The following is a 23753-nucleotide window of genomic DNA, read 5'->3' as shown; positions in this document are numbered from 1 at the left end:
ATTATATATGTGAACCGTATGTTTTGACAAGAAACTAGACGAACTTTCAACCTGATGGACAAAGTTCAATGATAGTAAAATTAAAAAGAAAATACTATAAATGCTCCTAGAAGCCATCACTCAACTCAACAATTTTTAAATTTGTATGTGAATAAAGTTCCCTCTTCCCATTATATAATAATGCATATGTATAGAAGAAATAATGCATGAAAAATATTTGTGAAACCCTACAAACTAGATTGAAATATCACAAAATCTAGTGATGAAAATCCCTAATAGTTTTCAAGATTACAAACTACTTAAAAATGACAACTTAATTACCTTGCTCTAAATCATGAAATCAGAGTGACATTACGATTTTGAATTGATTATATGAATTGTAGATGTATTGTTTAAAAATAATAAATGAAATTCACAAATATTACGCATCTTCAGCAAATATATCACAATTGAATTTAGAAACTTAGATTATTCAATCTCGTACTTTTTAATAATTTTATTCAAATTGACTATAAGAAACACAAGTTGGTAGTAAACAACAAAATTCAAAATTTGGGAAATCATATTAAGTTTAGTAATTGTATTGATGATATGGATCTTAGCTACATATTTCAGAAATATATTATGTGATGTTAATTAACAGTTAAATCTCATAATTATTTGATGCAAGCGATTAAATTTCAAATGATGAAATTAGGAAACATTATAATTTTAATCCTATAACTTACAGGGTAACATTTTTGGTCCGGTACGAATTAGTTTTCGTAATTTGCTTATGTAACATTAAAATTTTGGTAAGTTTAGTCAATTAGCTAGTCTGAAAATTACATATGACTTGCACATGATCAAATTCAATTGCAATTTAGTCCTGTAAATAAATTCACATAGGACTAAAAATGTCAACTCCCATATATTACGGGATTAAAATTACAATTGAATTGGACTGTGTACAAGCCATATGAAATTCTCTGACCAAATTGGCCGGAAAACGACTAAAATTGTCTAAATTTTAAAGTTATCTATTACATTGCAAAAATCAATTCGTATAGGACAAAAAATGCCTCCTCGCCTAAATTACCGGACTAAATTGTATTTTTTTCATAATATTATACTATTCACTTTGATATTCTAATCAATGTTTTCATTCAAAACTAACTCAGAAAACCAATAGTTGTAAAAACTACAAAATCTAAATTTATACATAAGTTCAGGACTTTAGTTGATAAGATTTTGAGGTTACTTATTTGCATAGAACCTCCCCTCACGTTTCGTACTTTGCAAATACCATCCCTGAAATTTGACGCTTTGGCATAGGGGCCCTTCTGGTACGTCGTTACTGTTAGTAATTTCATATAAAATAGTAAAAAAAAGATACGACAAATCTTTTCTCAAGGTAGTCGAACACATGATGTCGTAATATTTTTTTTAATAACTTGAATTAATCATTTTCTAGAGAATCACGATCAAGCATGAAGTCCCCCTATTGAATCCAATGCATGTGCCAGAATCTTATTTGCAAACGTCTTCATTTAGTGCAAATCGTAATACAGTAATATTATGGAATATATTCTATAGAAAATCAAGAAAAAGAATTTCAAACATAATTAAAACGGATATCACCCTCGTTCAAATTAAATATAGAACACATTTTATAGATCTCTCGCTTAACAACTCTTATATAAAGCTAGAAAAACCCGAAAAATTCATACTAATCCGAAACATATCAAGTCTTGAAAATGAGTGTTGAAAACATTGTCGGAGAAGAAACCCCTACTTCATACACGTACACACTCGTAATTCCTGATATTCAAAGAGAGCTGGTCGGGAAACGATCCGTTAAGGTAATCGCATTGGATAATAATAGTTTGCATATAACTTTGACTCAAACTTTGCGCAATTCAGATGGAAGATCTACCAAAGCCGTGATCGATAGAATTTGCCCTTTGTTCGACAGTTGCAACAAGGAAAGGATGTTAGTTGAGTCGAGTAAGAATAAAATAAAGGTCATTTTTCCGAAATAGATTTGATGTCGGAATTACTACGTTAGTAGATATGTTTCGAGAATTATTACAAGAATGTTTATAGATTTGTGGTAATATTTAGTATTATTATAAAATTGAGAAATCTAGCAGGTGTGAAGTAAATGTATTTATTAATAAAAGTTTGTGAAATTAATTTTATTGACTTATGCTTCGGAGTATTCGTGAATTGAATATTGATAAAAGTAATTGTTTCACGACTAAAGTTACCTATATAGGATCATTTTATTGCATTTTTTTTGTTCATATAGAAGAGAAACTACACGAATTAATTAAGGATAAATTATATATCATTTAGAATTAAAAACTATTGACAACTTTATAAATATTAAAATCACTAATAAATTAACTATGACGAAAAAATAATTGTGGGATCTGAACTCGAAGTATCATCGTTTTGAGATTTCAATTTTATCACTTGAATTATAGGTCCTATTAATTTTTAATTCAACTATTCAGTATCTTCAATATATATATATAGCTTACATTTATAATGTAAGGGTGTATGTGTAAATTAACATTTGTTTTAGCTGTGGAATCAAGTCATGATTATTTATATACATATGACTAGTTATCGGGTGATATTTCTTTTGTAGTATAATTACTTAATAGTATTTCTAAAATAATTTCATTCAACAAAAAAAATTAACCTTTTATTTAATACATATGTTTGCAAAAATATGTTATACTTTTAATACGATAAAATGTATAGGTACTTATAATTAATAATTTTGATTTTTATTAAACATACTTATTAATAAAAAATTTAATTAATTTTGTTGATCGAGTCCAACATGTCTGGAGTCATGTTAACGCCGAAGTTGAGATGAAGGCGGGTGGGTTTCGACTTCATGGAGCCGTTTACAAGGCCTAAGATAGGTGGATGGAGCCTCCTTTCCAACCCTATCGACGCAACAAGAAATGGCAACCCGTTAGTAATACATCAAGCCCGGAATAAGACTCGACAACTTATCCCACCTTCAGGATGTGATAGTATAATCGAACCCTAATACCACAGTTTCTTCAACCAATCACCAAAAAAGATTATTAATTTATCATATTCCACGTTATATCCGACCAAGCCTATCGACCATTTATCCCACATACAAAAATAAACAACCCTTACAAGTGCTTGATAGTAATTGAAGATCATTACGCTTCGACTTCATCTGACATGATCAGTAGAGGATCTTCGTCCTGCCACAGCAACCCTTGTCGATCAGTTTTCACGATGCTGACAGAAACCAGTTTTTTCTACTTGCACATGTCTGTGCCAAAGAATATGATAAACAGCAGCAGAACAAATGCATGAACTTCATAAACGAGAGATAAACCAGAAGATGGTGAGATTGTTCATATTTAATAGCATCAGAAGATTGTCAAGGAACTAAGACAGACATCCTAGACCAAGTCCAATCCCAGGTTTGTTAACTCTACTGACAAGAGTACCATAATCTTGGGATCTCTTCTGCTACAGAAAATCTTCAGAGGCTTGGAACTGATTCATCAGCATTACTAGGTGGCTGTTCCCTCTCTTCAATGGGAACCGATATTCCATCTTCACCAAGAACCATATTGTTATCGGTAGACGACAACATTTTATCGTCGTCCACTGCGCCATGTTCGGGATTTTTGTTGTCTTGTCCAATCCTGTCTGGTCTTGTCTGCAGATCAAATGCTTCATCAGCCATGACCTCAATATTCACAGTTTTCAGCTCCATATCTGCTTGCGGATATTCACCAAAGTCCGAGTCCTTGTCTGCACTTTCATACTCTTCCAAGTTGCTTTTATCACTTTTTTCGGAGCTCATTTCATTCTCCTCCGTGTACGCTGAGGGGGTGGCACCTCCAAATTGAAGATTGCTGTTGAGGTCTGTGGAGTTGGCTTCTGGCACTGGAGGCTGCTGCTGTATCGGCATTGCGCTTCTGATTATTTGGCCTGTCCTCAATCTTTCACGGTAGTCCTCCATTTCTATCTTGTACCGTTCCTTGTCTTTAAGAGCTTTCTCCTGATAAACCTGAAAAGAACAAGTTTTCCCATGCTAAAACTATTAAGCAGAAATTTCATGGAAACTAGACATAACAAATAGCATCTATTGGTCCTTACCGCTCTTTCAGGTTCTTGTAGTTTATTCCAAGATTCACCTATGATCCGACTGATCTCTCGATCCTTCCCATGATAATGTGGTTTCAGCCTGGCATGCTGCTCGGCAAAGAAAAAGTTGTAGCCACTTCGGTTAGGCTTCGGATGAGCAGGATCCCGCTTTCGGATTTCAGATTTCTTCCTACGTTTGCGACGAGGTACCCCTGGTTTTGCTGATGAATGGTTCAGTTTGGCAGATTCTCTTTGTGTATGATCAGGGAACATTTGCACTTCATTGTTCGGAACCTGATAAAGAACGCCTTTGAACTCCTCCAGCCCGATTTTGACCGTTACAAGATATCCACTATCAAATTTTCCATCAATCACACCACAAACTGGAGAACCAGCTGATACTGCAAGGGTCAAGAAATCATTTTGTAAAGGTAAGAAACTATAGCTTGAAACATAAAACTGAACTGCAAAGAATCAATCTCGAGAAAGAGTAGAAGTTCAGCAGCACTGGAAAAAGGGAATACTCAGAAAGCAACACAAGTACGAATCAAAAGAAAATATACAGTTGTTACTTTGCGAAACAATGCATGGTTTGTTGAGTATAACATCACAAAGAAAAAGGCGTTTCTATATTTTCCTAAAATGCATTCGGTGTATTTGAATAGTTGAAATTGTTTGCAACTCGACATCATATATCTTCACCAACCGAAGCATGTTTCACTTTTACTACGTTTATCACCAAATGCAGGTGCTATTGACCGACTACTACGAAAATGATCGAGCACACAAAATTTGAGAAGGTCGGAGAAGCAAAATGCCTGAGAATTTGTAAAAGAAGAGAGGGTAGAGAGGGAACCTTCAGACACTGATGTTGCCGTATTTGACTGCTGTTGTGGAGAAACCATTTGGGTCCGTTGTGTCACTGAGGGCACATATTCAGGCAAGCTGGGAGGCGGAGCTGTGATTGTTGACAAATGTTGCATAGCATCTGCAGAAGACTTATGCTCCATAACATGTAAAAACATCTATGTAAGGAAGAGAATGTACTTAGGCATTTTAACTCACCAGCAGGCGTAGGAGCCCAACATTTGGCCTTAAAGAAGTAGATTTGCTCGTAGTGATAAAGCAGCGAAACGTAATACTTGCGAAGTATGAACGAGGCATTTGTTGCTGATGAGGGAAAGCTGAAAACTGCTGTAACTTCTTTCCATTTTCTATCCTTCACAACCTGTTGGAACGGTTGAAACATTGTTTAAGCTTGATACCAGGCCAGATCAAAAGCAAACCTATTCACTCATAGAAACATATATTGCAAATCAAATTGAATTGACGAAAAGAAAGATCAAACTAACCTTTGCAATGCCACCACGAGATGTAACTTCCTCAAAGAGACGGTGTAAGTCCAAGTCCCGGCCCCCCACAATCGGGATCCTGAACGAAGCATCAAGAAGTAAATTTAAACTATAGATCACAGATCTGGCAAGTTGAAAACAAACACAGAGACTCATTGCAAAACACCCTCAACAATGTAAAAATATTCGAGAAACCACATACCAATAGCAAAACAACCTTCTATAAACATCACCTTGTCTCGAACATAAAATCTAACTCGAAAAAGAGGAATTAAATAATAAACCTCTTATTTCATATTCAAATACAGTTGAGATTTCAACTGATTATCGGAGTTCAAGATTCAAATTGGACACTGGACTAATATTTCAGGAACTTTAAAAAAAAAATACTTCCGTAGAACACTTTTACAAAGAAAACTTAATCTTCATTGTGGTCAAATGGTTGATCATCCTAACCATTGTGTTTCACATGTGCAATTGAATGCTGGATGTGCTTTTCACATACAATCTTATCCATGAACACTTAAGCTTCCTAGAGGTTCCAAACAGTCATTATCATGCCCAATTGCAAGGAAGATGACAACACAAACATTATCGGACACAATGTAAAGTCATAAACAAGAAAATGGGCTTGCTTCCAGTGAAAATTCATCTGCAAAACCATTTGCTTATAGCTAACTAATGAAGCTGCCTATGAGTCACAGAGATATCAGTTTGGCATGCTGAAATTATAGTTGCACTTATGCAGATCCAACTGGAAGTAATGATTTCTCTTTAGACAGAATACTGCTATATGATTGCTCAAGACAATACTTGGACATCAACTATTATGTTGGAACCATAAACAAGTCACAAACAAAATAGATCACATTCCTGAAGGAAATTCTTTGAGCCCCAACCCTTCAAGTCTGAGGGGAGATCGAAGATCTCAGATGAGTCCAATTAAAACGGGAAGGTACAATCTTCGGGCTGAGACTCCTGAGTGGAACCAAGAATGCCTTATTCTAGGAGGTCCACATTATCATTCAAATACAAGAATTATGACTTAATCATTTTTAGGACAAAGCACACATTTTTTCATCAAAAGTGAGCATCATCACCAGAATACCAGAACATAAGACCTGACCTGCCTCTACATTCTGTATCAGGTGGTAATTGGCTAATATCAAGTTCAAGTAGACACACAGAAGTATTAGCAAAGATGCCTCATTGGTGCATCAGAGACATGCAGGCCAGACAAACTTTCAGCAGGTTTTCTGTATAGGATATGGCCATATAGAAAGACTTCTCTAGTGATGTTCGCGAATTGTATTATTCTCGGCATGTGTGTCTATAAACATAAACATAAAATAACATTCATAAAATTTCTAGGCTATTCATGGGAATCCTTTTGCCAGATTTTCCATAAAGCACCAAATCATAATTGATGTTAAGATTCCCATTTATTGCTGCTCTTTGGGCTTCTTACAAACATCTATCCCATAAGAACATCTTTCCTCAAATTCTGTAAGAAAAACCTTAATCGTTACTGTTTATACACACAGACATACATATATGAATAATTCAATTATTACATCTTTTTACATATGCATTTATCTATGTTTAAAACGTTACATCAATGAATAAATCATTAAAAGATACATGATACTGCTGATCAACAAAAAACATTTTTCAAAAACAACCCAAAAGACAAATCATACGTAACACATTCCTCAAAACTTTTCACACAACACCCTTTTCGAAGAAACTCCCAAATGGAAACACTTCAACAAGTAATCCAAATCAGATCCTTCCACTAACCAATAGCACCAAATATATGTCAAAAAACAAAGGCAAAGAAAGCATCTTACATGAATTTAGTTCCCATTGAAGCGTGGAGCTTTTTCAAAGTATTCAAAAATAGCTCACAAGAGCCCAACACATCTTCATATGTTGCCAAAGGAGGCGGATATGGATGATAACTAGGAGCTGGTTGGCAGGCATTCACAGCAAAAGATGATTGCACTTGAAACTTTTCACCTTCACCTCCTCCTGACATTCCTTGTTCAACCATCATCTTTTTTGCCTTACTTCCTCAACTGAATTTTCTGAATAAGATTAGCCAATACCAGTCATCAACAAAGAAAAGGCACAAATCCCATCACCATCTTTGAAATTTCCGTTTGGGGTTTTGTAAGAACTAAGACAAAAACTAAAACAAGAATGGTATAAAGCTTTTCAAGTAGAAAGAAGACTGAGAAGGGGAGAAAGCCCAATAGACATAAAAGCAGAGGGTTAAGACAAGTTTGAACACATAATAGCCAGTGAGAGCATCACTGTAACAACAGAAAGGACAAAGGGCAACACCAGACTTGTAAATGCAGTTGTGAATGGTAACTACCCTTCTTGAATGATGAAGTAACTCCCTGTAGCAAATTCCGAAGCCCAAGAGAAGCATCTAAGTAAATTAATTATGACATGGTAACCACCTTTTTTAAAAAAAATTAAATTAGTGGTTAGAAGATCAAGAAAACAACAATTACACTTTTTCATAACAGTGATATCATATTCTAAAATTTCATATACTTCACTACGAAATTCATTAAATAACATCATTTTTTCTTAGCTAGTACAACTACAAACACTAATCATTGAAAAGAGTAACATATTTTCTCATATCCATGAAAAGAAAGAACTTAACAGGAAAGCTTTAAGGCCTAATGATGAAAAGCTTGTCCTTTTTTCTTTATCTCAGACATAAATGTGTGTCAGGTCAATGCCACAATTAATCTTCAAAAACAATTAATAAGAGAGCTACTAAAACACTATTTTTTGAAATATTTGAAAATAATTATCAGGCCTAATGTTTGTATACAATTTCATAAAAGAAACAGCCCTAAAACTATGATATTTTCAATGCATAGATGGTGAGAAATAGACCCTTTTAGGCTCTGGCAATCAAGAACCTAAACGTAGAATCTTGTCCTCTCTCTCTCTCTCTCTCTCTCTCTCTCTCAATATATGTGCGCATGCAAAAGCCTATAAATGAACTGGATATACTGCAGGTCTACATGGGCTATACAATCTTTTGGCTGACATCCGAAGATATGACATGCGATTACTGCATAAAAACACAGTGATGATAGGAAAATACTAAGTACTATTGCTTGCATTAACAAGAGATCCAGAGGTCTATTCTATTCCATCCAGCGCTTTTTTGCTGACACCCTTTCAGATTCCAGAACTGAGATTTCTTGGGTCAGTTTCCAAGATTCCTCAATAGTTTACATTTTCACCAGAAAACATTTTACATGCATCCATCTATTTCGATGATTTCAGCACGAGATTGACGGTTCCAAAACATCACCATCATTCATCGTAGGTGTGATCAACTGCTAATACACATCAAACATTCAAACCCATTTTTGAGAAACCCGTGTCGCGATTCCGACGACAGCCTTCTCATCTGTAAACAAAAGATCTGGGACTTTCACCATCTTTATACAAAGCAAACATACAAGATAAAAGACTCTATTTTTGTGGGCTGAAATAATAAAAACACAATGAAAAAGAACCCGTATTAAAGAAAAGAAATCCAGAGAAATCAAGTAATAATATATAGTTTATTGGCTTATCACTGCAGAAGAATGAAAAAAGAAAAAAATAATAATAAAAGAAAATGTCCCAGATCAAGAACTTTGCATGTGGGGTGGATTTTATAGAAATGACATGAAAGAGTGGCTGAATGTTTCACCTTTTTGCCTTCTTTTGCAATGTATATTTTGTTGGTTTCTGAGGGGATCTATTCTTTTTAATATTTCACCTAAGATGGAATATATATATATATATATAATAATGATGAGGAGGAGGATCGATGATGAACGAAATCAATATCTTATACAACCCTAATTCTATATTTATCTATACTATTATATGCGTACCGGAGTGATCTTTGATTGTAATTAAATAGATTTGGGCAGGGATTAATTTATATGATTTTTGGTGTTCTTGAAATTCTTTTTTTTAATTTATTTATTTTCTTGAAAAAACTTTGTAATTATGGGGTATAAATCTTATCCACAAGCTTATATATTAGATTCTAAAAGTTCATAAATTAATTTAGTTCCACGAAATATCAAAAGTCTCAACTAATATAGATCAACCAACATAAATTTAGGAGCTGATGAAAATATTTAATAATCACACCAAGAGATTAGCTCATGGTCATTACTCTCTTAATTTGCATTTTAATGAAGCAATTAGTTCAAACACGCAATTAAAGTCCAATTATTTAAAAGTTGAAAATCTTAAAATTTTAGGGGAAATTACCTCAAAATTTGTGAGGTTGTTTTTAAGAGAAAATTGCACCACCTCCCCTGAAATTTAGTGTAATTATATATAAACGTTCTGTGTTCAAAAAATTAAGTCTAGTATTTTGAACATTTATTTTCATTCAAATAATAGACAATCTGTTAGTTAAAACTTACAAAATTTATTGATATTAGACCATCTGTTAGTTAAGTCAAATTATCTTTATACATTCTTACATGCGCTAATGCATGTGGGAAGATACATCTTCGCTCTTATAATGTTAGTTTGGTAAATATATATATATATATATATATATATATTTAACCTGTAAAAAGTTAGTAATAAATTAATTTAAGGTAAATATGAATATTCATTCAATATTTGTGTCAATATCAATAAATTCTTTAAATTTTGACTAATTAACGATAGATCTATTTGTTAGACGAAAATAAATATCAAGGGTACTAAATATAATTTTTCAAATTATAGAAAATTCACGTATATCATATCTAACCTTAGGACTATGTAATTATCCCTATTTTTAATTACAAAAGTATTTTTGTGCTTTTTGTAAAACTACAAATCAGGGGTGTTGTTGCAATTTACTTTCAGATGTACTTGTAAACTTCTTAAATATAGAGAATGTTGAGGTAAATTATAATTTTAACTTAAAAAATGTAATTATAATTTTATTAAAAATAGGGGGTGTTTGTGTAATTAAATATATTTTTAAATAGTGTTGATGTAATATACTAAAAATTTATAGATCTGGTATCCAAGTTTACTAGATGTATGAATACTTTTTTATATTTGTAATAATAATTATTGATAATTGGTATCTGTAAATAATGTGGTTATTATTAGTGATTTTTTTTATTGATATATAATAGATTGATGTATATTAATTGTTCACACAAAATTTTGTGCATGGCAAAATAATTATAGGACAAAAAAAAAATATAAATAAATAAATTTTATTGATTTAAAAGAAAAGAGAATACAATTTCTAATTCAAAGATAATCCACTAATTTAAAATGAGAACAATTAGTCAACTATTGTTCAATTATTCTTGTAATCTTCTATAACTATAAAATCGATAAATACAAGAGTTAAATTGATGATATCATCATATTGTTACCGTAATGATTCTCATTTTATTTTATGAATAATTTCTTCTTAATATTTATTATGTATTATTACAATCAATTTTTTTATATGATTTAATACAACATAAGAATTTTCTGCACAATCTTAAAGTTATTAATTTTTGCAAGGTACTTATAATCCTTATTCTTCTTTAATTAAATGTATATATAAGTAATTAATACAATAATCAATACTTTCTACATCTTTCCTAATTATATTCCTAAATAGTAGCCGATATTAGATCTATAATAAAAAGGTACAAAATTATATATCATTTAATCAAAATTAATGCACGTATATTTTCTACGGGATAATTTCATTTTTCGTATCCAAATTATATTATTTTTCAGTTTTAATACCCCAAATTTCAATATTATTAGATTTAGTAGCCAAAATTTTCAATTTGCATCCGCCTGAGTACCCTCTGTTAGGTTGATCATTAAAACAAAGGGCGTACCCTGCATTTTGATTGGCCCCATCGTGACTGGACTACTGACGTTCTGTGGGCAGCAAAAATGTGACGAGGAAGGTATTGTATCTCGGCTTCTTATCATGCACTATTGGGCTCTCTTGTATACTACATATGACGCAAGCGCAATTTTTGATAAAAATATTTGAGTTTTTATTTTTTTGTTAAGTAAAGAAAGGTTATTTTTGCAATTATTTACTTAGTTAAATCATAAATGCCTCTTATATTAACTTCAACATACCCCCTTATATAAACATGTCTAAAGGAGTAAATTGATTTAGTTAGTTTATTTGAATTATTTTTCTTTTAGAGATAAACAATTAAATCGTCAATTAGTTTAAATAACTGAATTGAACTCATTTAAGATCTACCACCAATCCAAATAAGATTCATCATTGTGTGATATAAGATAAGATCCAATGAGGCCTACCTAAATTGGAGAAGTTGAGGCCCCATAACCTTAGAGATGATAGGTTCGAATCCCATCTTATGCATAGATGTTGTGTCTATTGAATAGTAGGTGTTGTGTCTACTAAATAGTATGCGTTGAGTTTACTGAATAGTATGTGTTGGTTAGATTTAGTTTATTTGATATTATTGATCAGATTATGATTGTTATAATGGTCTTTGTTAAATATTGACATCTGACAGAAATAATTATGATTAATTTATTCAAATTAATAATAGTCCATCGCTCTTAATTATAAAAAAAAACTAATACATACAAAATTCATGATTTCCATCTATTCGAAATTCATTTTAAAATATTTTGGGTGGGACACGATCACCAAAAAAAAAAAAAGAAATAAAATATTATTAGAAGAAAATGGATGTGGTCATTTGAATGAAAAACCGGATATCATTACTTAGAAATTATTAAATAAATGGCCATTTTAACAGGGTCAGTCCAATTTAATTAGGACAATGCACAAATGACTGTAAAGGGGATAAATTGCACGAGAAAAATATGTATAGAATATTGAAGTATTTCAAGTCCTAGTATTATGAGGGTTGCTTGTATAATTTGTGGCGTTGGGGTAGGCTGAGCCTCCCATGTCGGCGGTTCTATCAGGATGATTCACGGTGGAGCCTCCCGTGTTGGTGTTGCCGTCAGAATAATCCACGGTGGAACCACCCGTGCTGCTGGTGGTGGTGTCGGAAGAATTCATCCCTAGAGTATTCTTGACCGTATCGGTTGCCCCTTGGGCCATGGTAGTAGCCCCTTGAGCCGCCCCTTGGGCCATGGTAGCAGCCCCTTGAGCCGCCCCTTGGGCCATGTTAGCGGCGCCTACTGCAGCTCCCCACACTATATTCACCGCGCCTTGTGCGATGTTCTTCGCTTGTGTTCCAGTCTTCAATATTCAAAATATTGTTAAGATACATTTAAATTAGAGTACGTACGAATAAGGCTTAAAATTGTTGAAGAAAACTATGAAATATAATTTGTATTTTGAAATGATTATATTTTGTAATTATGACTGTTTTTACACTTTGACATCTAATTTTTTTTTTGTGTCAACTTATCATTTCTTCTTTACGAAATTTTATACTTTGCCATTTATAACTGTTTTTCACCAAATATTTTGTTGAAAAAACATCACATTTAGTACACATGTAATATTTAAGGGTTATATGATGTGATATTTTTCACATAAGCATATCATGTGATGTTTTTTTCGCAAAAAATCAACAAAAAATTGATCATATATGGGAAAATGCAACTTCGCAAAGTTAAGATAGTAAGTTGACACAAAAAAAAGTTTAGATGCTAAAATAAGAAAACGGACATAATTTGAATGACAAAATGTAATTAACCTAAAACAAAAATTATATTTCATATGTTGTTTCGTTCCAATCCCTCAATCGACCTTCCACGAATTAAAAGGTCGTAACAAACATATGTGACTGCACATACTATATTTTTCAGAGTTAATTATATCATTATATATTATTTCTAAAATAGAACATATATCTTTTTTTATTTTTATTTTAACATAAGATTAATATTTGAAAAGGTATCATATGATACATTGACTCCTAAAGACATAGCATGACCAAATTCTGGTGGCTAAATATAAATTTTACATCGTTAGAAAGATAATAGACTAAAACAATTTTAAATACAAATTTAATGGCTATTTACAACATTCCCCCTATAATGGGCAAGGAATATATTTCAAGATTTGGAAAAAAAAAAAAAATGCAATTTTACTCCTGCGGTTTACGAGAGAGTGGCATTTTTGGTCCTACGCAAATTGATTTTCACAATATTGCAGTTTTATAACTTTAAAATTATTGCAAAATTGTATGTGACTCACACAAGACCAAATTAATTTGCAATTTCAGATATATAAATCAATTCGTGCAAGACCAAAATGCCACCCACCATAAATTATAGGACTATCATTGTAAGTTAATTGGGTATGACTAAAATTACCAAATTCTAAAATTACAGAACTAAATTATGAAAAATAATTGGTACGATATCCAAAATATGACCTCTTAAGTTATATTACTAAAATTATATTAGCCTTACAGAAATAGAGGTACCTCTTGAAGGAAGTTGGTGGCATGACCTTGGTTCTGCATGTCTGATTGTTGGTTCATTTCTTCATCCCTCCTCATCTGCAATCAGTTATTTTTGTACACATTCAACCAAAGTTATAAACAATAAAAGTAAAATCTTGGCAAACATTTCCAAAAGTCAAAAAAACCAAAGACTATGAAAATTAAAAACATATATTTTCCACGGAAATTGTTTTGTGTAAATCCTTGTTGCCAACGATTTGCAACAAAATTCTTACCTGACCCTGACTCATAGCTTGTTCTGCCTCGTTGTGGGGACGACTTCGGCTTTCCATTTCTTGTCGAATTATTAGGGAATTTCTTTGTGTAATATTAATAAAAGTAGATGAAATTAATATTTTGGTGATGTGGGAGATGAATTTATAGATTTGTAGACATGTTATTTACAGTAAACTCTTTTGCCTAAAGATATGCACTGGTTAACACATCAGCCCCTTTCCCATAGGGTTTGGGCAAGAATGTTTCAAATTCATTAGTTGCATACATAAGCAAAACTTGTAAAGAAAAATTAATGCATTAATCAATATATGAACTGGGAATATATTCAAAGAATTATTGAAAACCATCCAAAAATATGTTAAACGAGTTTAAAAATTTAAATTATTAGAAAAATAATTGTTTAATATTAATATTTTAACATACCTCACGTAAGACATTTCTTTTAGGATTAAATTGTAGTTTGTTATTCAAACTATGTCCATTTTTACATTTTGGCATCTATATATATTTTTTTGTTAACTTACCATATCAACTTTGTGAAATTTGTAATTTGCTATATATGATTCCCTTTTTTTTGTTGATCATTCTATCCGAAAATATCATATGCTGTATGTATGTACAAAATATCACATTACATAACCCTTAAGTAGCATACGTACACTGCATGTGATGGTCTTTTTTTGACAAAAAGTTGGTGGAAAAATAGTTATAGATGACAAAGTGCAAAATTTCGTAAAGTTGAAATGGTAATTTGACACAAAAAAAATTTAGATGCTAAATTGTAAAGATGTTTATAGTTTGGATGACAAAAAGTAATTAATTCTTTATTTTGTGTTGTTAAAAATAATTGAATATAATTTATTTACGAAAAATTAAACAAAACGAAAAAGAAAAATAATTCAAAAAATAATTTTTTAAAAAAAAAAATTATTTTTTGAGTCGAGTTGTGGATATGATCCATGATTCGACATAAAAATATTATATAATTTATATATTTATAATTTTTTTTAAGATTAATTTAATCCAAAAAATTATTTGACCCACAATAAGTTAATTATAAATTAATTAAGACTATTTTTTATTTAAATTTTTTATTAATATCACAAATTTAATGAATTTTTACTTATGAAGAAACTTAGTTAGCATACAAAAATAAAAATCGAGAATAACTAATATAATTTTCGAATTATATAAAATTTATATATAATTAGTAGGAGAGTATAATTATCCCTTCAATCTATCTGCAAACCCCCTTGAAAAAAATTATGACTCAGGCCAACACGATTGACCTCATCCACAAGGACAAGTGCAACTCAGATTCATTGTTTGGGCGAACTTTTCCCCATTTTCGGTGAAAGTCAAGAGCCTGCGGTGCGGAGAAACCACCCCTTCTTTCTTTACTACTACTCTTGATTTTTTGTCCCATTTCAATTGTAATCCTATACTTATTACTGCGCAATACTTGGAGAAGAAGAACTCACTGAGGGGAAATTGATCTAGAGAAAAAATCAAGAAACAAAAGCGAAGGGGACAAGAAGGAAGATGCTGGAGAAAATTGGGTTGCCTCCAAAGCCATCGCTGAGGGGTAGTAGTTGGGTAGTTGATGCCTCGCATTGCCAGGGATGTTCCTCGCAGTTCACTTTCATCAATCGCAAGGTCTGTTGATTCTTACTAATTGACCTTGTTTTGCCCGCCGTTATGATCTCACCAGGTTTCTTGAATACCCATTTCTGCGATTGTTGTTGTTGTTGAGGTTTTTGCTAGTGGGTTATGATGCTTGATGTGGGTAGTCCTTGGTTGATTTCTTTTGATACCGTGTACTGGAATTGATTGTTTCGGGGTTTCATGAGTGAAAGTTTTGATCTTGGGATGTAAAATCGATGATCGACGAGTTAATAGTTTGTGGGTTTGTTTGTGATATAGGTGTTGACGTTTTCTTTAGATCCCTGTGGGACTGAACTGTTTCTCCTGGATTATGTTGCACGATATTGTTTGGACAGAATATACAGTTTTTGTAACACTGATGTCATAGGATTTTCGGTTTTGTTCTGTGGTCTTGATGTTATACAATAAGAGTAGTATGATTTGTTCTTGTTGATGGATTTTTGTAGAGAGTGTTTTGTTTGAGGTTTATGCTGCAGTATGTTTCTTTAGGTGTCAAGGGATTAGGCTGGTTTACTGGTTTCACTGTCTCAGTACCTCTGTGGCTGTGAAGTTTGTTCCTACTTTGAGGTTTTTATTTGATTGCAGCTTGTGTGCTCGGTGAGTTTTAGATATTGTGCACCTTATTAACTATTCCTCCAGTTAGATGAAAAACATGGCTTGTCCTTGGGGTAGATTCTATGCTTCTCTTTTGGTTATTTATGGCTATTTCTGGTCTATGTTATAGTTTTCGGTTTTTTTAACTCCTTTGGGGGGGTGGGGTTGGGTGTGTAGTAAAGTACATTAACCTAGATCAGATGAATGATAGGATGCTCCCACACTTACAAGACAAGATACAGAAAAGATATTCGCGGAATGCAAACTTGATAAGATCGGCTAGGATAATAACCAATGTTGGTCTAAGAATGGACAGTTTTTCTTAGTTGGTAGTCATAGTGGAATTTGCAGCACCTTGAGCCTTTGAAAGGTTTCTTACTTGTCATGTACAATCTCCAATATGACTATATGAGGATGAGGGCTGCAGGATTTCTATTCTTTGATTTATGGTGACATCTATTTCCGCTTATTTGGTACTTATTTCTCATTGATAGGCCTTTTATATTGTATGAGATATTATTAAAACTGTGAGAGCAATCAGTCTAGCTTCTCTGCAAATTCTGGTATATAATTGTGTTTTAGGGAAAAGGATGTCATGGGATTGGAAATTTTATGACCCATAATTCAATTTCTCACTCTTAGAGCAGAAATTCAGGAATAATTTATACTTCCGTTCTCGAACTTATAACAGTATTATCACCACATCTGTTCCTTCTGAATGCTGCCTTCCTCCCCATCTCACAGAAATGAAATGGTTTCCAGCAATAGTTGGTATTTGCAAATTTATGGAAGACATAACTCTATTGTTTGAACTCCTCTCACTATTCACTTCTGATGCCATGGATTCCAGCACCACTGCCGGAGGTGTGGGGGCATATTCTGTAACAGTTGTACCCAGCAAAGAATGGTCTTACGCGGACAAGGTGATTCACCGGTGCGTATTTGCGAACCCTGCAAAAAGCTAGAAGAGGCTGCTCGATTTGAAATGCGACATGGATATAAAAATAGAGCTGCAAAAGGTACACATTCAAGGATCTTATTACTGTCAGAGGTTTTAACTTCGCTCCATTGTCGTTTTAGAATCCATGTTTTCTTTGATTACGGTTTGCTCACCCCCATTTTGGTTCTTTGGTTTACTTTTTCTATCATTTCAATAAAAAGCTGAATGATAGTATCAAGATTCAACTTCAAGCTTAATGATGCTATGTTTTGCAGAGATATTTTCTTGTTTTTTAATATATAGCTCTGTGCAGGTGGCTCCAGAAAGAAAGAGGATGATATTCTAAATCAGATTCTGGGTAATGAGGATAAACTTTTCTCAACACAAAGAACAGGCAGCACATCATCTTCTAACATTGAACAAGGAGTCACTCAGGTTGAAGGAGGTGATATTGTCAGAAATCTGTCTCTTGATCAGCCAACTCGAATGTTGACAGAGGTAGAATCTGCTACCCCTGAGGAGTTGCGTGAACAAGCTCTGGTTGAAAAGCAGAAGTACAAAACTTTGAAAGCTGAAGGAAAGTCTGATGAAGCCTTAAAAGCCTTTAAAAGGGGGAAAGAGCTTGAGAGGCAGGCTGCAGCATTGGAGATATCTCTCAGAAAAAATCGTAGAAAAGCTTTATCTTCCAGTAACACAGATGATATTCAGCAAATTAAAGATCATTTTAGCGCATCTGCTGACAAAATTAAGCCCCCAGCTATGAAGGGTAAAGAAAAGGATGATCTTTCAGCTGAACTCAAAGAATTGGGGTGGTCGGATGTAGATCTTCGTGATGCTGAGAAAAAACCTGCAACTTTGACCTTGGAGGGTGAGCTGTCTTCACTTCTCAGAGAAATCTCTCAGAAGCCCGGTAAAGAGAAGCAAGCTAGCGGCACCGACAGGTCTCAGGTTATTGTTCATAAGAAAAAGGCTCTTGATCTGAAGCGTGCAGGGAACCTTATTGAGGCCAAGGAAGAATTAAAGAGAGCTAAAATTCTTGAGAGGAAAATAGAGGAAGAAGAACTTTTGGGTGGGGCTGATGATTCTGATGATGAACTTTCATCACTGATGCGGGGTATAGATTCTGATGGGCATGATGATTTGTTATCTGGATATAAAACTGATATGAATTTTGATTTCAATAGCTTGCTTGGTATTGCTGATGATCTTGGTGTGGATGGAAATTTTGAAGTGACAGATGAGGACATGGAAGATCCAGAAATGGCATCTGCACTGAAATCATTGGGTTGGGCTGAAGATGATGCCTATTCTGATGATATTCATGGTCCTGTTTCATCGTCTAGCAGTGAATCATTACTAACTGAGATTCAGTCTTTGAAACGAGAGGCTCTAAATCAGAAAAGGGCAGGCAATACTGCAGAAGCAATGGCACTGCTAAAGAAGGCAAAAGTACTTGAAAGAGACCTTCAGAAAAATTCAGACTCCCAATCTGTGGAAGAACCATTCTTTTCCACCGCGGAAAGTGCTGAAAATGTTGGTCGTAGGAATGATAAAGGCCCAAAACCGGCTCCAAAGAGTAAATTGACAATCCAGAAAGAGCTTATCGCTCTGAAAAAGAAGGCTCTAACTCTCAGGAGGGAGGGTAGACTGGATGAGTCAGAAGAAGAACTGAAAAAGGCTAAGGTTCTTGAAGAACAACTTGAAGAGATGAATAAATCTCCTGTTGTTGCACAGCCAAGTACTGGCAGTAGGCAGGCTTACACTATGACACAGACTGCTGTGGGTGATGGAGACGAAGCGGAAGTAACAGATCAAGATTTGCATGATCCAACTTACCTTTCTCTGTTGAAGAACTTGGGGTGGGAGGATGAAGATAATGTGAAAGTTCCATCCACCACCATAATGGAAGCAAATGACAAAGTTTCATCTGTCATATCGAAAGAAAACATAGTGGCCCCAAATTATGCAAGTAGTTCCTCTATTACACAATCTGTTGTCAATGTAGAAACTGGGACATCTAGAAAAAGTAAGAGTGAAATCCAGAGAGAACTATTATCATTGAAAAGAAAAGCACTTACTCTGAGACGCCAAGGAGATACTGAGGCAGCTGATGAAGTGCTCGAAAATGCGAAATCATTGGAGGCACAGTTGCAAGAGTATGAAAAACCAACACAAAGAGAAGTTTCATCTACAAATGATGGAGGAGATGCATCCTTTGGTGCTCTGCAAAATACCAAATCTTCTACTCAGGTGGATCTGCATGAAAACAGAATGGGAGATTCGCGAAACCAAGACAAGGTTAAACTTGAGAAACCTGAAGAGATATTTCCTGAGAAAGAGAAGTTGTATATTCATGACCTCAGCTCTTCTCAGTCAACAGGTTCCCAACTGCATTCTAGTTCCGTCCAAGAAGAAATCTCAGCTCTGAAGAAGTCTCACATTGATGAATTGAACTCTTCTCGAGCAACAGATTCTCAAACACATTCTAGTTCGGTCAAACAAGAAATCTTGGCTCACAAGAGGAAGGCAGTCGCCTTGAAGAGAGAAGGAAAGTTGGCAGAAGCCAAAGAGGAGCTCCGGTTGGCAAAGCTCTTGGAAAAGCAAATGGAGGGCGATACATCTCAAAGTAGCATCAAATCTACTGATGCGCCAGTCTCTGATGTTTCTTCTATGGACAGAAAGGAAGCAAGTCCTAGTTCAGCTCCCAAACCGTTATCCAGCCGTGAGAGGTTCAAACTGCAGCAGGAGTCCCTTAGTCACAAGCGCCAATCTCTTAAGCTAAGACGAGAAGGTAAAATAGCTGAAGCTGATGCTGAATTCGAACTGGCAAAAGCTCTAGAAACCCAGTTGCAAGAATTGGATTCTCATGATTCTGCAGTGTCTTCCAAAAGTGCCGAACCAGATGATGTTAGCATTGAGGATTTCCTCGATCCTCAGCTTTTATCTGCTTTGCAATCAATTGGACTAGAAGATGCACGAACTGCATCTCAGGGCACACAAAGACCAGAGTCAACCAAATCAAACATAGATAATACTGAAAATGTTAACATAGAGAGAGAGCAATTGCTACAAAGAATCAAGGCAGAGAAGGTTAAGGCAGTGAACTTAAAACGTTCTGGAAAGCAAGCTGAGGCTATGGATGCCCTGAGGCGTGCCAAGCTTTATGAAAAGAAGTTGGAGTCCTTAACTCCAAACTGACTCGTTCTTGGCATGTCTTCCAAGATTGTGGATCTTCTCAGTTCATGTCCTGAGCTCTAAACAAACAAAATTTTTTGAACATAATTTAGATGAAAACTTGGGCTTAAGTGCAGTTTGAGGTCAGCCCAGATGAATGTGCTCTGCTGCATGTTGGAATGAAAGGTTAAACATTAAATGGTTGTCCTCAAGCAACTTATCCCGTGCAACACATACCAATAACCCTTTAGACATTGTTGAGATAATATTTTGTAATTATGTTCCCAAGTTTTAGAGTTGCTGCTCAAGATAGAAATTTGGAATTGGTCCTTAGGTTGTTCCATTTTTCTTGTCAAGAATGTACCATTTGAGTGCCGAATATAATTGATATCATATGTCTTCCCCTTGTGTTTGAATGAAGAGATTATGGTTGCGCAGCAATGAGGAATGCTATAAAAGCATCAGTACTGATTGAAAATAAGAATAAGATGAAAATCAAGTTTTAATGATACAATATCTGGACCTTTTTTTGGGGTTTTGGATACCGTACAATGGCTAAAACGAGAAAGTCCTTATGGCTTTCCCATAGCATTATAGAAAATAAAGACAAATACAAGTTGCCATCATTGACAGTGTAATTCAGAATTTTTCTTCCTTTTATCATTTTTTTAAAAGTAATAATTTAGAATTATTAATTCAACTGAAAAACAAACGCTTCCTGATATCAATTCACAAGAAGAAGAATGTATGTGGCCGTGAAAGTTAGAAAACATACTGTTAATTCTATGCTTAAATAAAAATATATATAAATTGTCAAAACTATATATTCCCTGTACAATATAAATTCTTCTTTTAGTTCATTAATATTTCTTACGCTTTGAAATTTGATAATGTGTAAGGATATCATTTCTCCTTAGTTAATTGTTCTTTAATTTTCTCCATGGATTTGAAGATCATACCGAGTTCAGTTTGCTCATACCTCATTTTATTGCATATGTATTTTATATAGACTATTTTGATTATCGACTATAACTGTGAATCGTTTTTATGCTGCAGCTGCAAAGAATCACCATTGCATTTTTGTTTTTTACATCTTTAAGTTGATTTTCATAAAACATTAATGATAAAAGCATTGTTTTAGATAAATATATAAGACCATTTTGTCGCCTAAAATGCACGACACCCCATTTTCTCGCCTAAAATATGCCTCGATCATTAATTTTAAAGATCAATAATATTAATAAAATAAAACATTTTATGTTCAAGTTTACTTAATTTTAGATAAATATATAAAACAATAGTTTTAATTCCTCTCAAATTATGAATTTATATGATCATTCGTACTTTGTCTTGGTACTTACACAACATTTCTTTAACTTCTTTATAGGAATGTTTACAAACTTCTACAGTGTTTTGATTCCTCAATGCAATTAACAAAAAAGAATAAGTGATCAATGGCAGATTCAACGTCATAGCAGAGATATTCAAAAGACACAACACCAACTAGGAAATCAGAAAAAAGTAAGACATCAACTAAACCAATACAGGATGATGGGCCAAAAATAATACTCATTAGTAAGAACTAAGAAGGCAAGACATTATGAAATTGATGACAAAGATGAGGAGATCTTGACTGGAATAAGGCAGAAAAAGACTATTAATTTGAGATAGAAAGCCTTGAGTGATGATGAAGAAACTCTTAACAATTTGAAAAGAAAGTATGTAACAAAATTCATCAAGGGAAGCAAAAAAGAAAACATTACTAGGGATCAAAATCAAAAAGAGAAAAGCTAATGAAGATTACAATATATTCATATTATATTGTTATTTAAATTTGGTATTTTTAACTTGTTTAAGTTTTCCTATATATTAAAACAATCGTTCAAGTTGACAGACATTTTGAGAATTCATTTCTTAAATTACATTTAATTATTAACTTTTTTTATAATTACAATATTAATTTAATAAAAACATAAGACACGTATTCATTAATAGTAACAGGGAAAAATGGAAAAGCATACGTAACAGCCAGAAGAATCAAGAGTTGGCAATGAAAGTAGCTAAGTGCAGAACTCTCAAGTACAGAAACGGAGACATACCGGAGCAGAGAAGATCAGCTCCAGTGGTAGTTCCACAAACAACATTTTTCCCGACAACCATTCATTATGTTTGGTTTTGTTTTTAACTTGTTTTTGGGTATTTTGTGGAGATAGAGAGAGAAAAACAAAGATAAATAAAAATAAGTTAGAGATAGTGTGTATGTTTGGATTTGTTTTTGGAGATAATATAAAATAAGTATGTTATGTTTGATGTTGGGTAGTGGGGAGACAAAAAATACTGTTCATTGTCAAATCATGTCTCTTTTATATATATTTATATATATATGTGTATAAAAATATATAATTTATTTAGTTGTGAGTGGATTAAAATAAATATTATTTTCTAATTATATATGTATGGAAATGAAAAAAATAATTTATGTAAATACACTTTTAAAAATAATTAAATGCACTCTAATAATGGATTAACAATATTTTTTGTTAGTTGTTATATTTGAGGTGATAAATTTAAATACATTATTCAAATAATATAATATATGAATTAACCGCGTAGAATAATTATATTATTTTATATTTTTTAAAATTTTTAATTATTCCAATGATGTAGAAAATATTACGTATAAAATATTAAGTGGTTAAAATAAAATATATTTGTATTTAAAAATTAAATACTTAGAAACAAGACAAAATACTTAGAAACAAGACAAAAACATGGCAAAACAAGCAATGGCAAACATTGCTTCTGTTTTGGGCCATCTCTGAGATGGCCCAAAACCGAAAACAAACATAAGGATTATGTCTACAATGGCACGATGTTATCCATCCATCTAATTTCAGATCATTCTTTATTCCTCATTCATGTGGACTAGGGAGAGAAGGAAGGAAAATTTTCAAATCTTCAAATGGTCAGGTCGACAACTGCAAGTCTTCCAATGTGTCAGCAAAATGAAACATAAGGACAAGGGGCAATGGATATGTCCACAAAAATGCCCCAAGACCTGTATGTAGTTGTCTTGTCAGTGACACAAGAAACCTGATTTGTTCTGCATGATCTTGCATTGCCCAGCTTCAGAGATTTAACCTGATTTATAGTAAGGAAGATGTTTTTGAGCAAGGGAACATT

General features: G+C 33.3%; 3 protein-coding genes across 3 annotated transcripts; 1 reads left to right on the top strand and 2 right to left on the bottom strand.

Moving 5' to 3' along the window:
• LOC105171885 (high mobility group B protein 15) lies at window positions 3088-7920 on the bottom strand. Its single transcript, XM_011093140.2, has 6 exons — window positions 7337-7920; window positions 5487-5565; window positions 5200-5362; window positions 4991-5122; window positions 4147-4535; window positions 3088-4057 (listed from the first exon to the last, which is right to left on the bottom strand). Exons 1-6 carry the CDS (start codon window positions 7540-7542, stop codon window positions 3524-3526), a joined length of 1503 nt encoding a protein of 500 aa, XP_011091442.1. The 5' UTR covers window positions 7543-7920; the 3' UTR covers window positions 3088-3523.
• LOC105171884 (repressed By RIM101 protein 1) lies at window positions 12232-14290 on the bottom strand. Its single transcript, XM_011093139.2, has 3 exons — window positions 14197-14290; window positions 13943-14017; window positions 12232-12744 (listed from the first exon to the last, which is right to left on the bottom strand). Exons 1-3 carry the CDS (start codon window positions 14251-14253, stop codon window positions 12382-12384), a joined length of 495 nt encoding a protein of 164 aa, XP_011091441.1. The 5' UTR covers window positions 14254-14290; the 3' UTR covers window positions 12232-12381.
• On the top strand, window positions 15453-20990 carry LOC105171883. The gene is made up of 3 exons (XM_011093138.2): window positions 15453-15853; window positions 17307-17475; window positions 17710-20990. The coding sequence occupies exons 1-3, from the start codon at window positions 15740-15742 to the stop codon at window positions 20592-20594; spliced, it is 3168 nt and encodes a 1055-aa protein (XP_011091440.1). The 5' UTR covers window positions 15453-15739; the 3' UTR covers window positions 20595-20990.

This window comes from Sesamum indicum, linkage group LG10 (assembly GCF_000512975.1).
Source record: "Sesamum indicum cultivar Zhongzhi No. 13 linkage group LG10, S_indicum_v1.0, whole genome shotgun sequence".
Taxonomy (NCBI): domain Eukaryota; kingdom Viridiplantae; phylum Streptophyta; class Magnoliopsida; order Lamiales; family Pedaliaceae; genus Sesamum; species Sesamum indicum.
Note: the sequence above shows the minus strand (reverse complement) of the source record. Positions and strands in the feature narration are given on the sequence as shown.

What these genes read in the sequence shown, in the direction of transcription:
- LOC105171885 (XM_011093140.2), bottom strand. Translation starts at nt 7,542, where the DNA reads ATGATGGTTGAACAAGGAATGTCAGGAGGAGGTGAAGGTGAAAAGTTT. An exon ending in TCAATGGGAACTAAATTCAT is followed by an intron (nt 5,566 to 7,336) that starts GTAAGATGCTTT and finishes TGCTTCGTTCAG; the next exon opens with GATCCCGATTGTGGGGGGCC. An exon ending in TACAAGAACCTGAAAGAGCG is followed by an intron (nt 4,058 to 4,146) that starts GTAAGGACCAAT and finishes TGTTCTTTTCAG; the next exon opens with GTTTATCAGGAGAAAGCTCT.
- LOC105171884 (XM_011093139.2), bottom strand. Translation starts at nt 14,253, where the DNA reads ATGGAAAGCCGAAGTCGTCCCCACAACGAGGCAGAACAAGCTATGAGT. An exon ending in AAGCTATGAGTCAGGGTCAG is followed by an intron (nt 14,018 to 14,196) that starts GTAAGAATTTTG and finishes AACTGATTGCAG; the next exon opens with ATGAGGAGGGATGAAGAAAT. An exon ending in CCACCAACTTCCTTCAAGAG is followed by an intron (nt 12,745 to 13,942) that starts GTACCTCTATTT and finishes TGAATATTGAAG; the next exon opens with ACTGGAACACAAGCGAAGAA.
- LOC105171883 (XM_011093138.2), top strand. Translation starts at nt 15,740, where the DNA reads ATGCTGGAGAAAATTGGGTTGCCTCCAAAGCCATCGCTGAGGGGTAGT. An exon ending in TCACTTTCATCAATCGCAAG is followed by an intron (nt 15,854 to 17,306) that starts GTCTGTTGATTC and finishes CATGGATTCCAG; the next exon opens with CACCACTGCCGGAGGTGTGG. An exon ending in TAAAAATAGAGCTGCAAAAG is followed by an intron (nt 17,476 to 17,709) that starts GTACACATTCAA and finishes AGCTCTGTGCAG; the next exon opens with GTGGCTCCAGAAAGAAAGAG.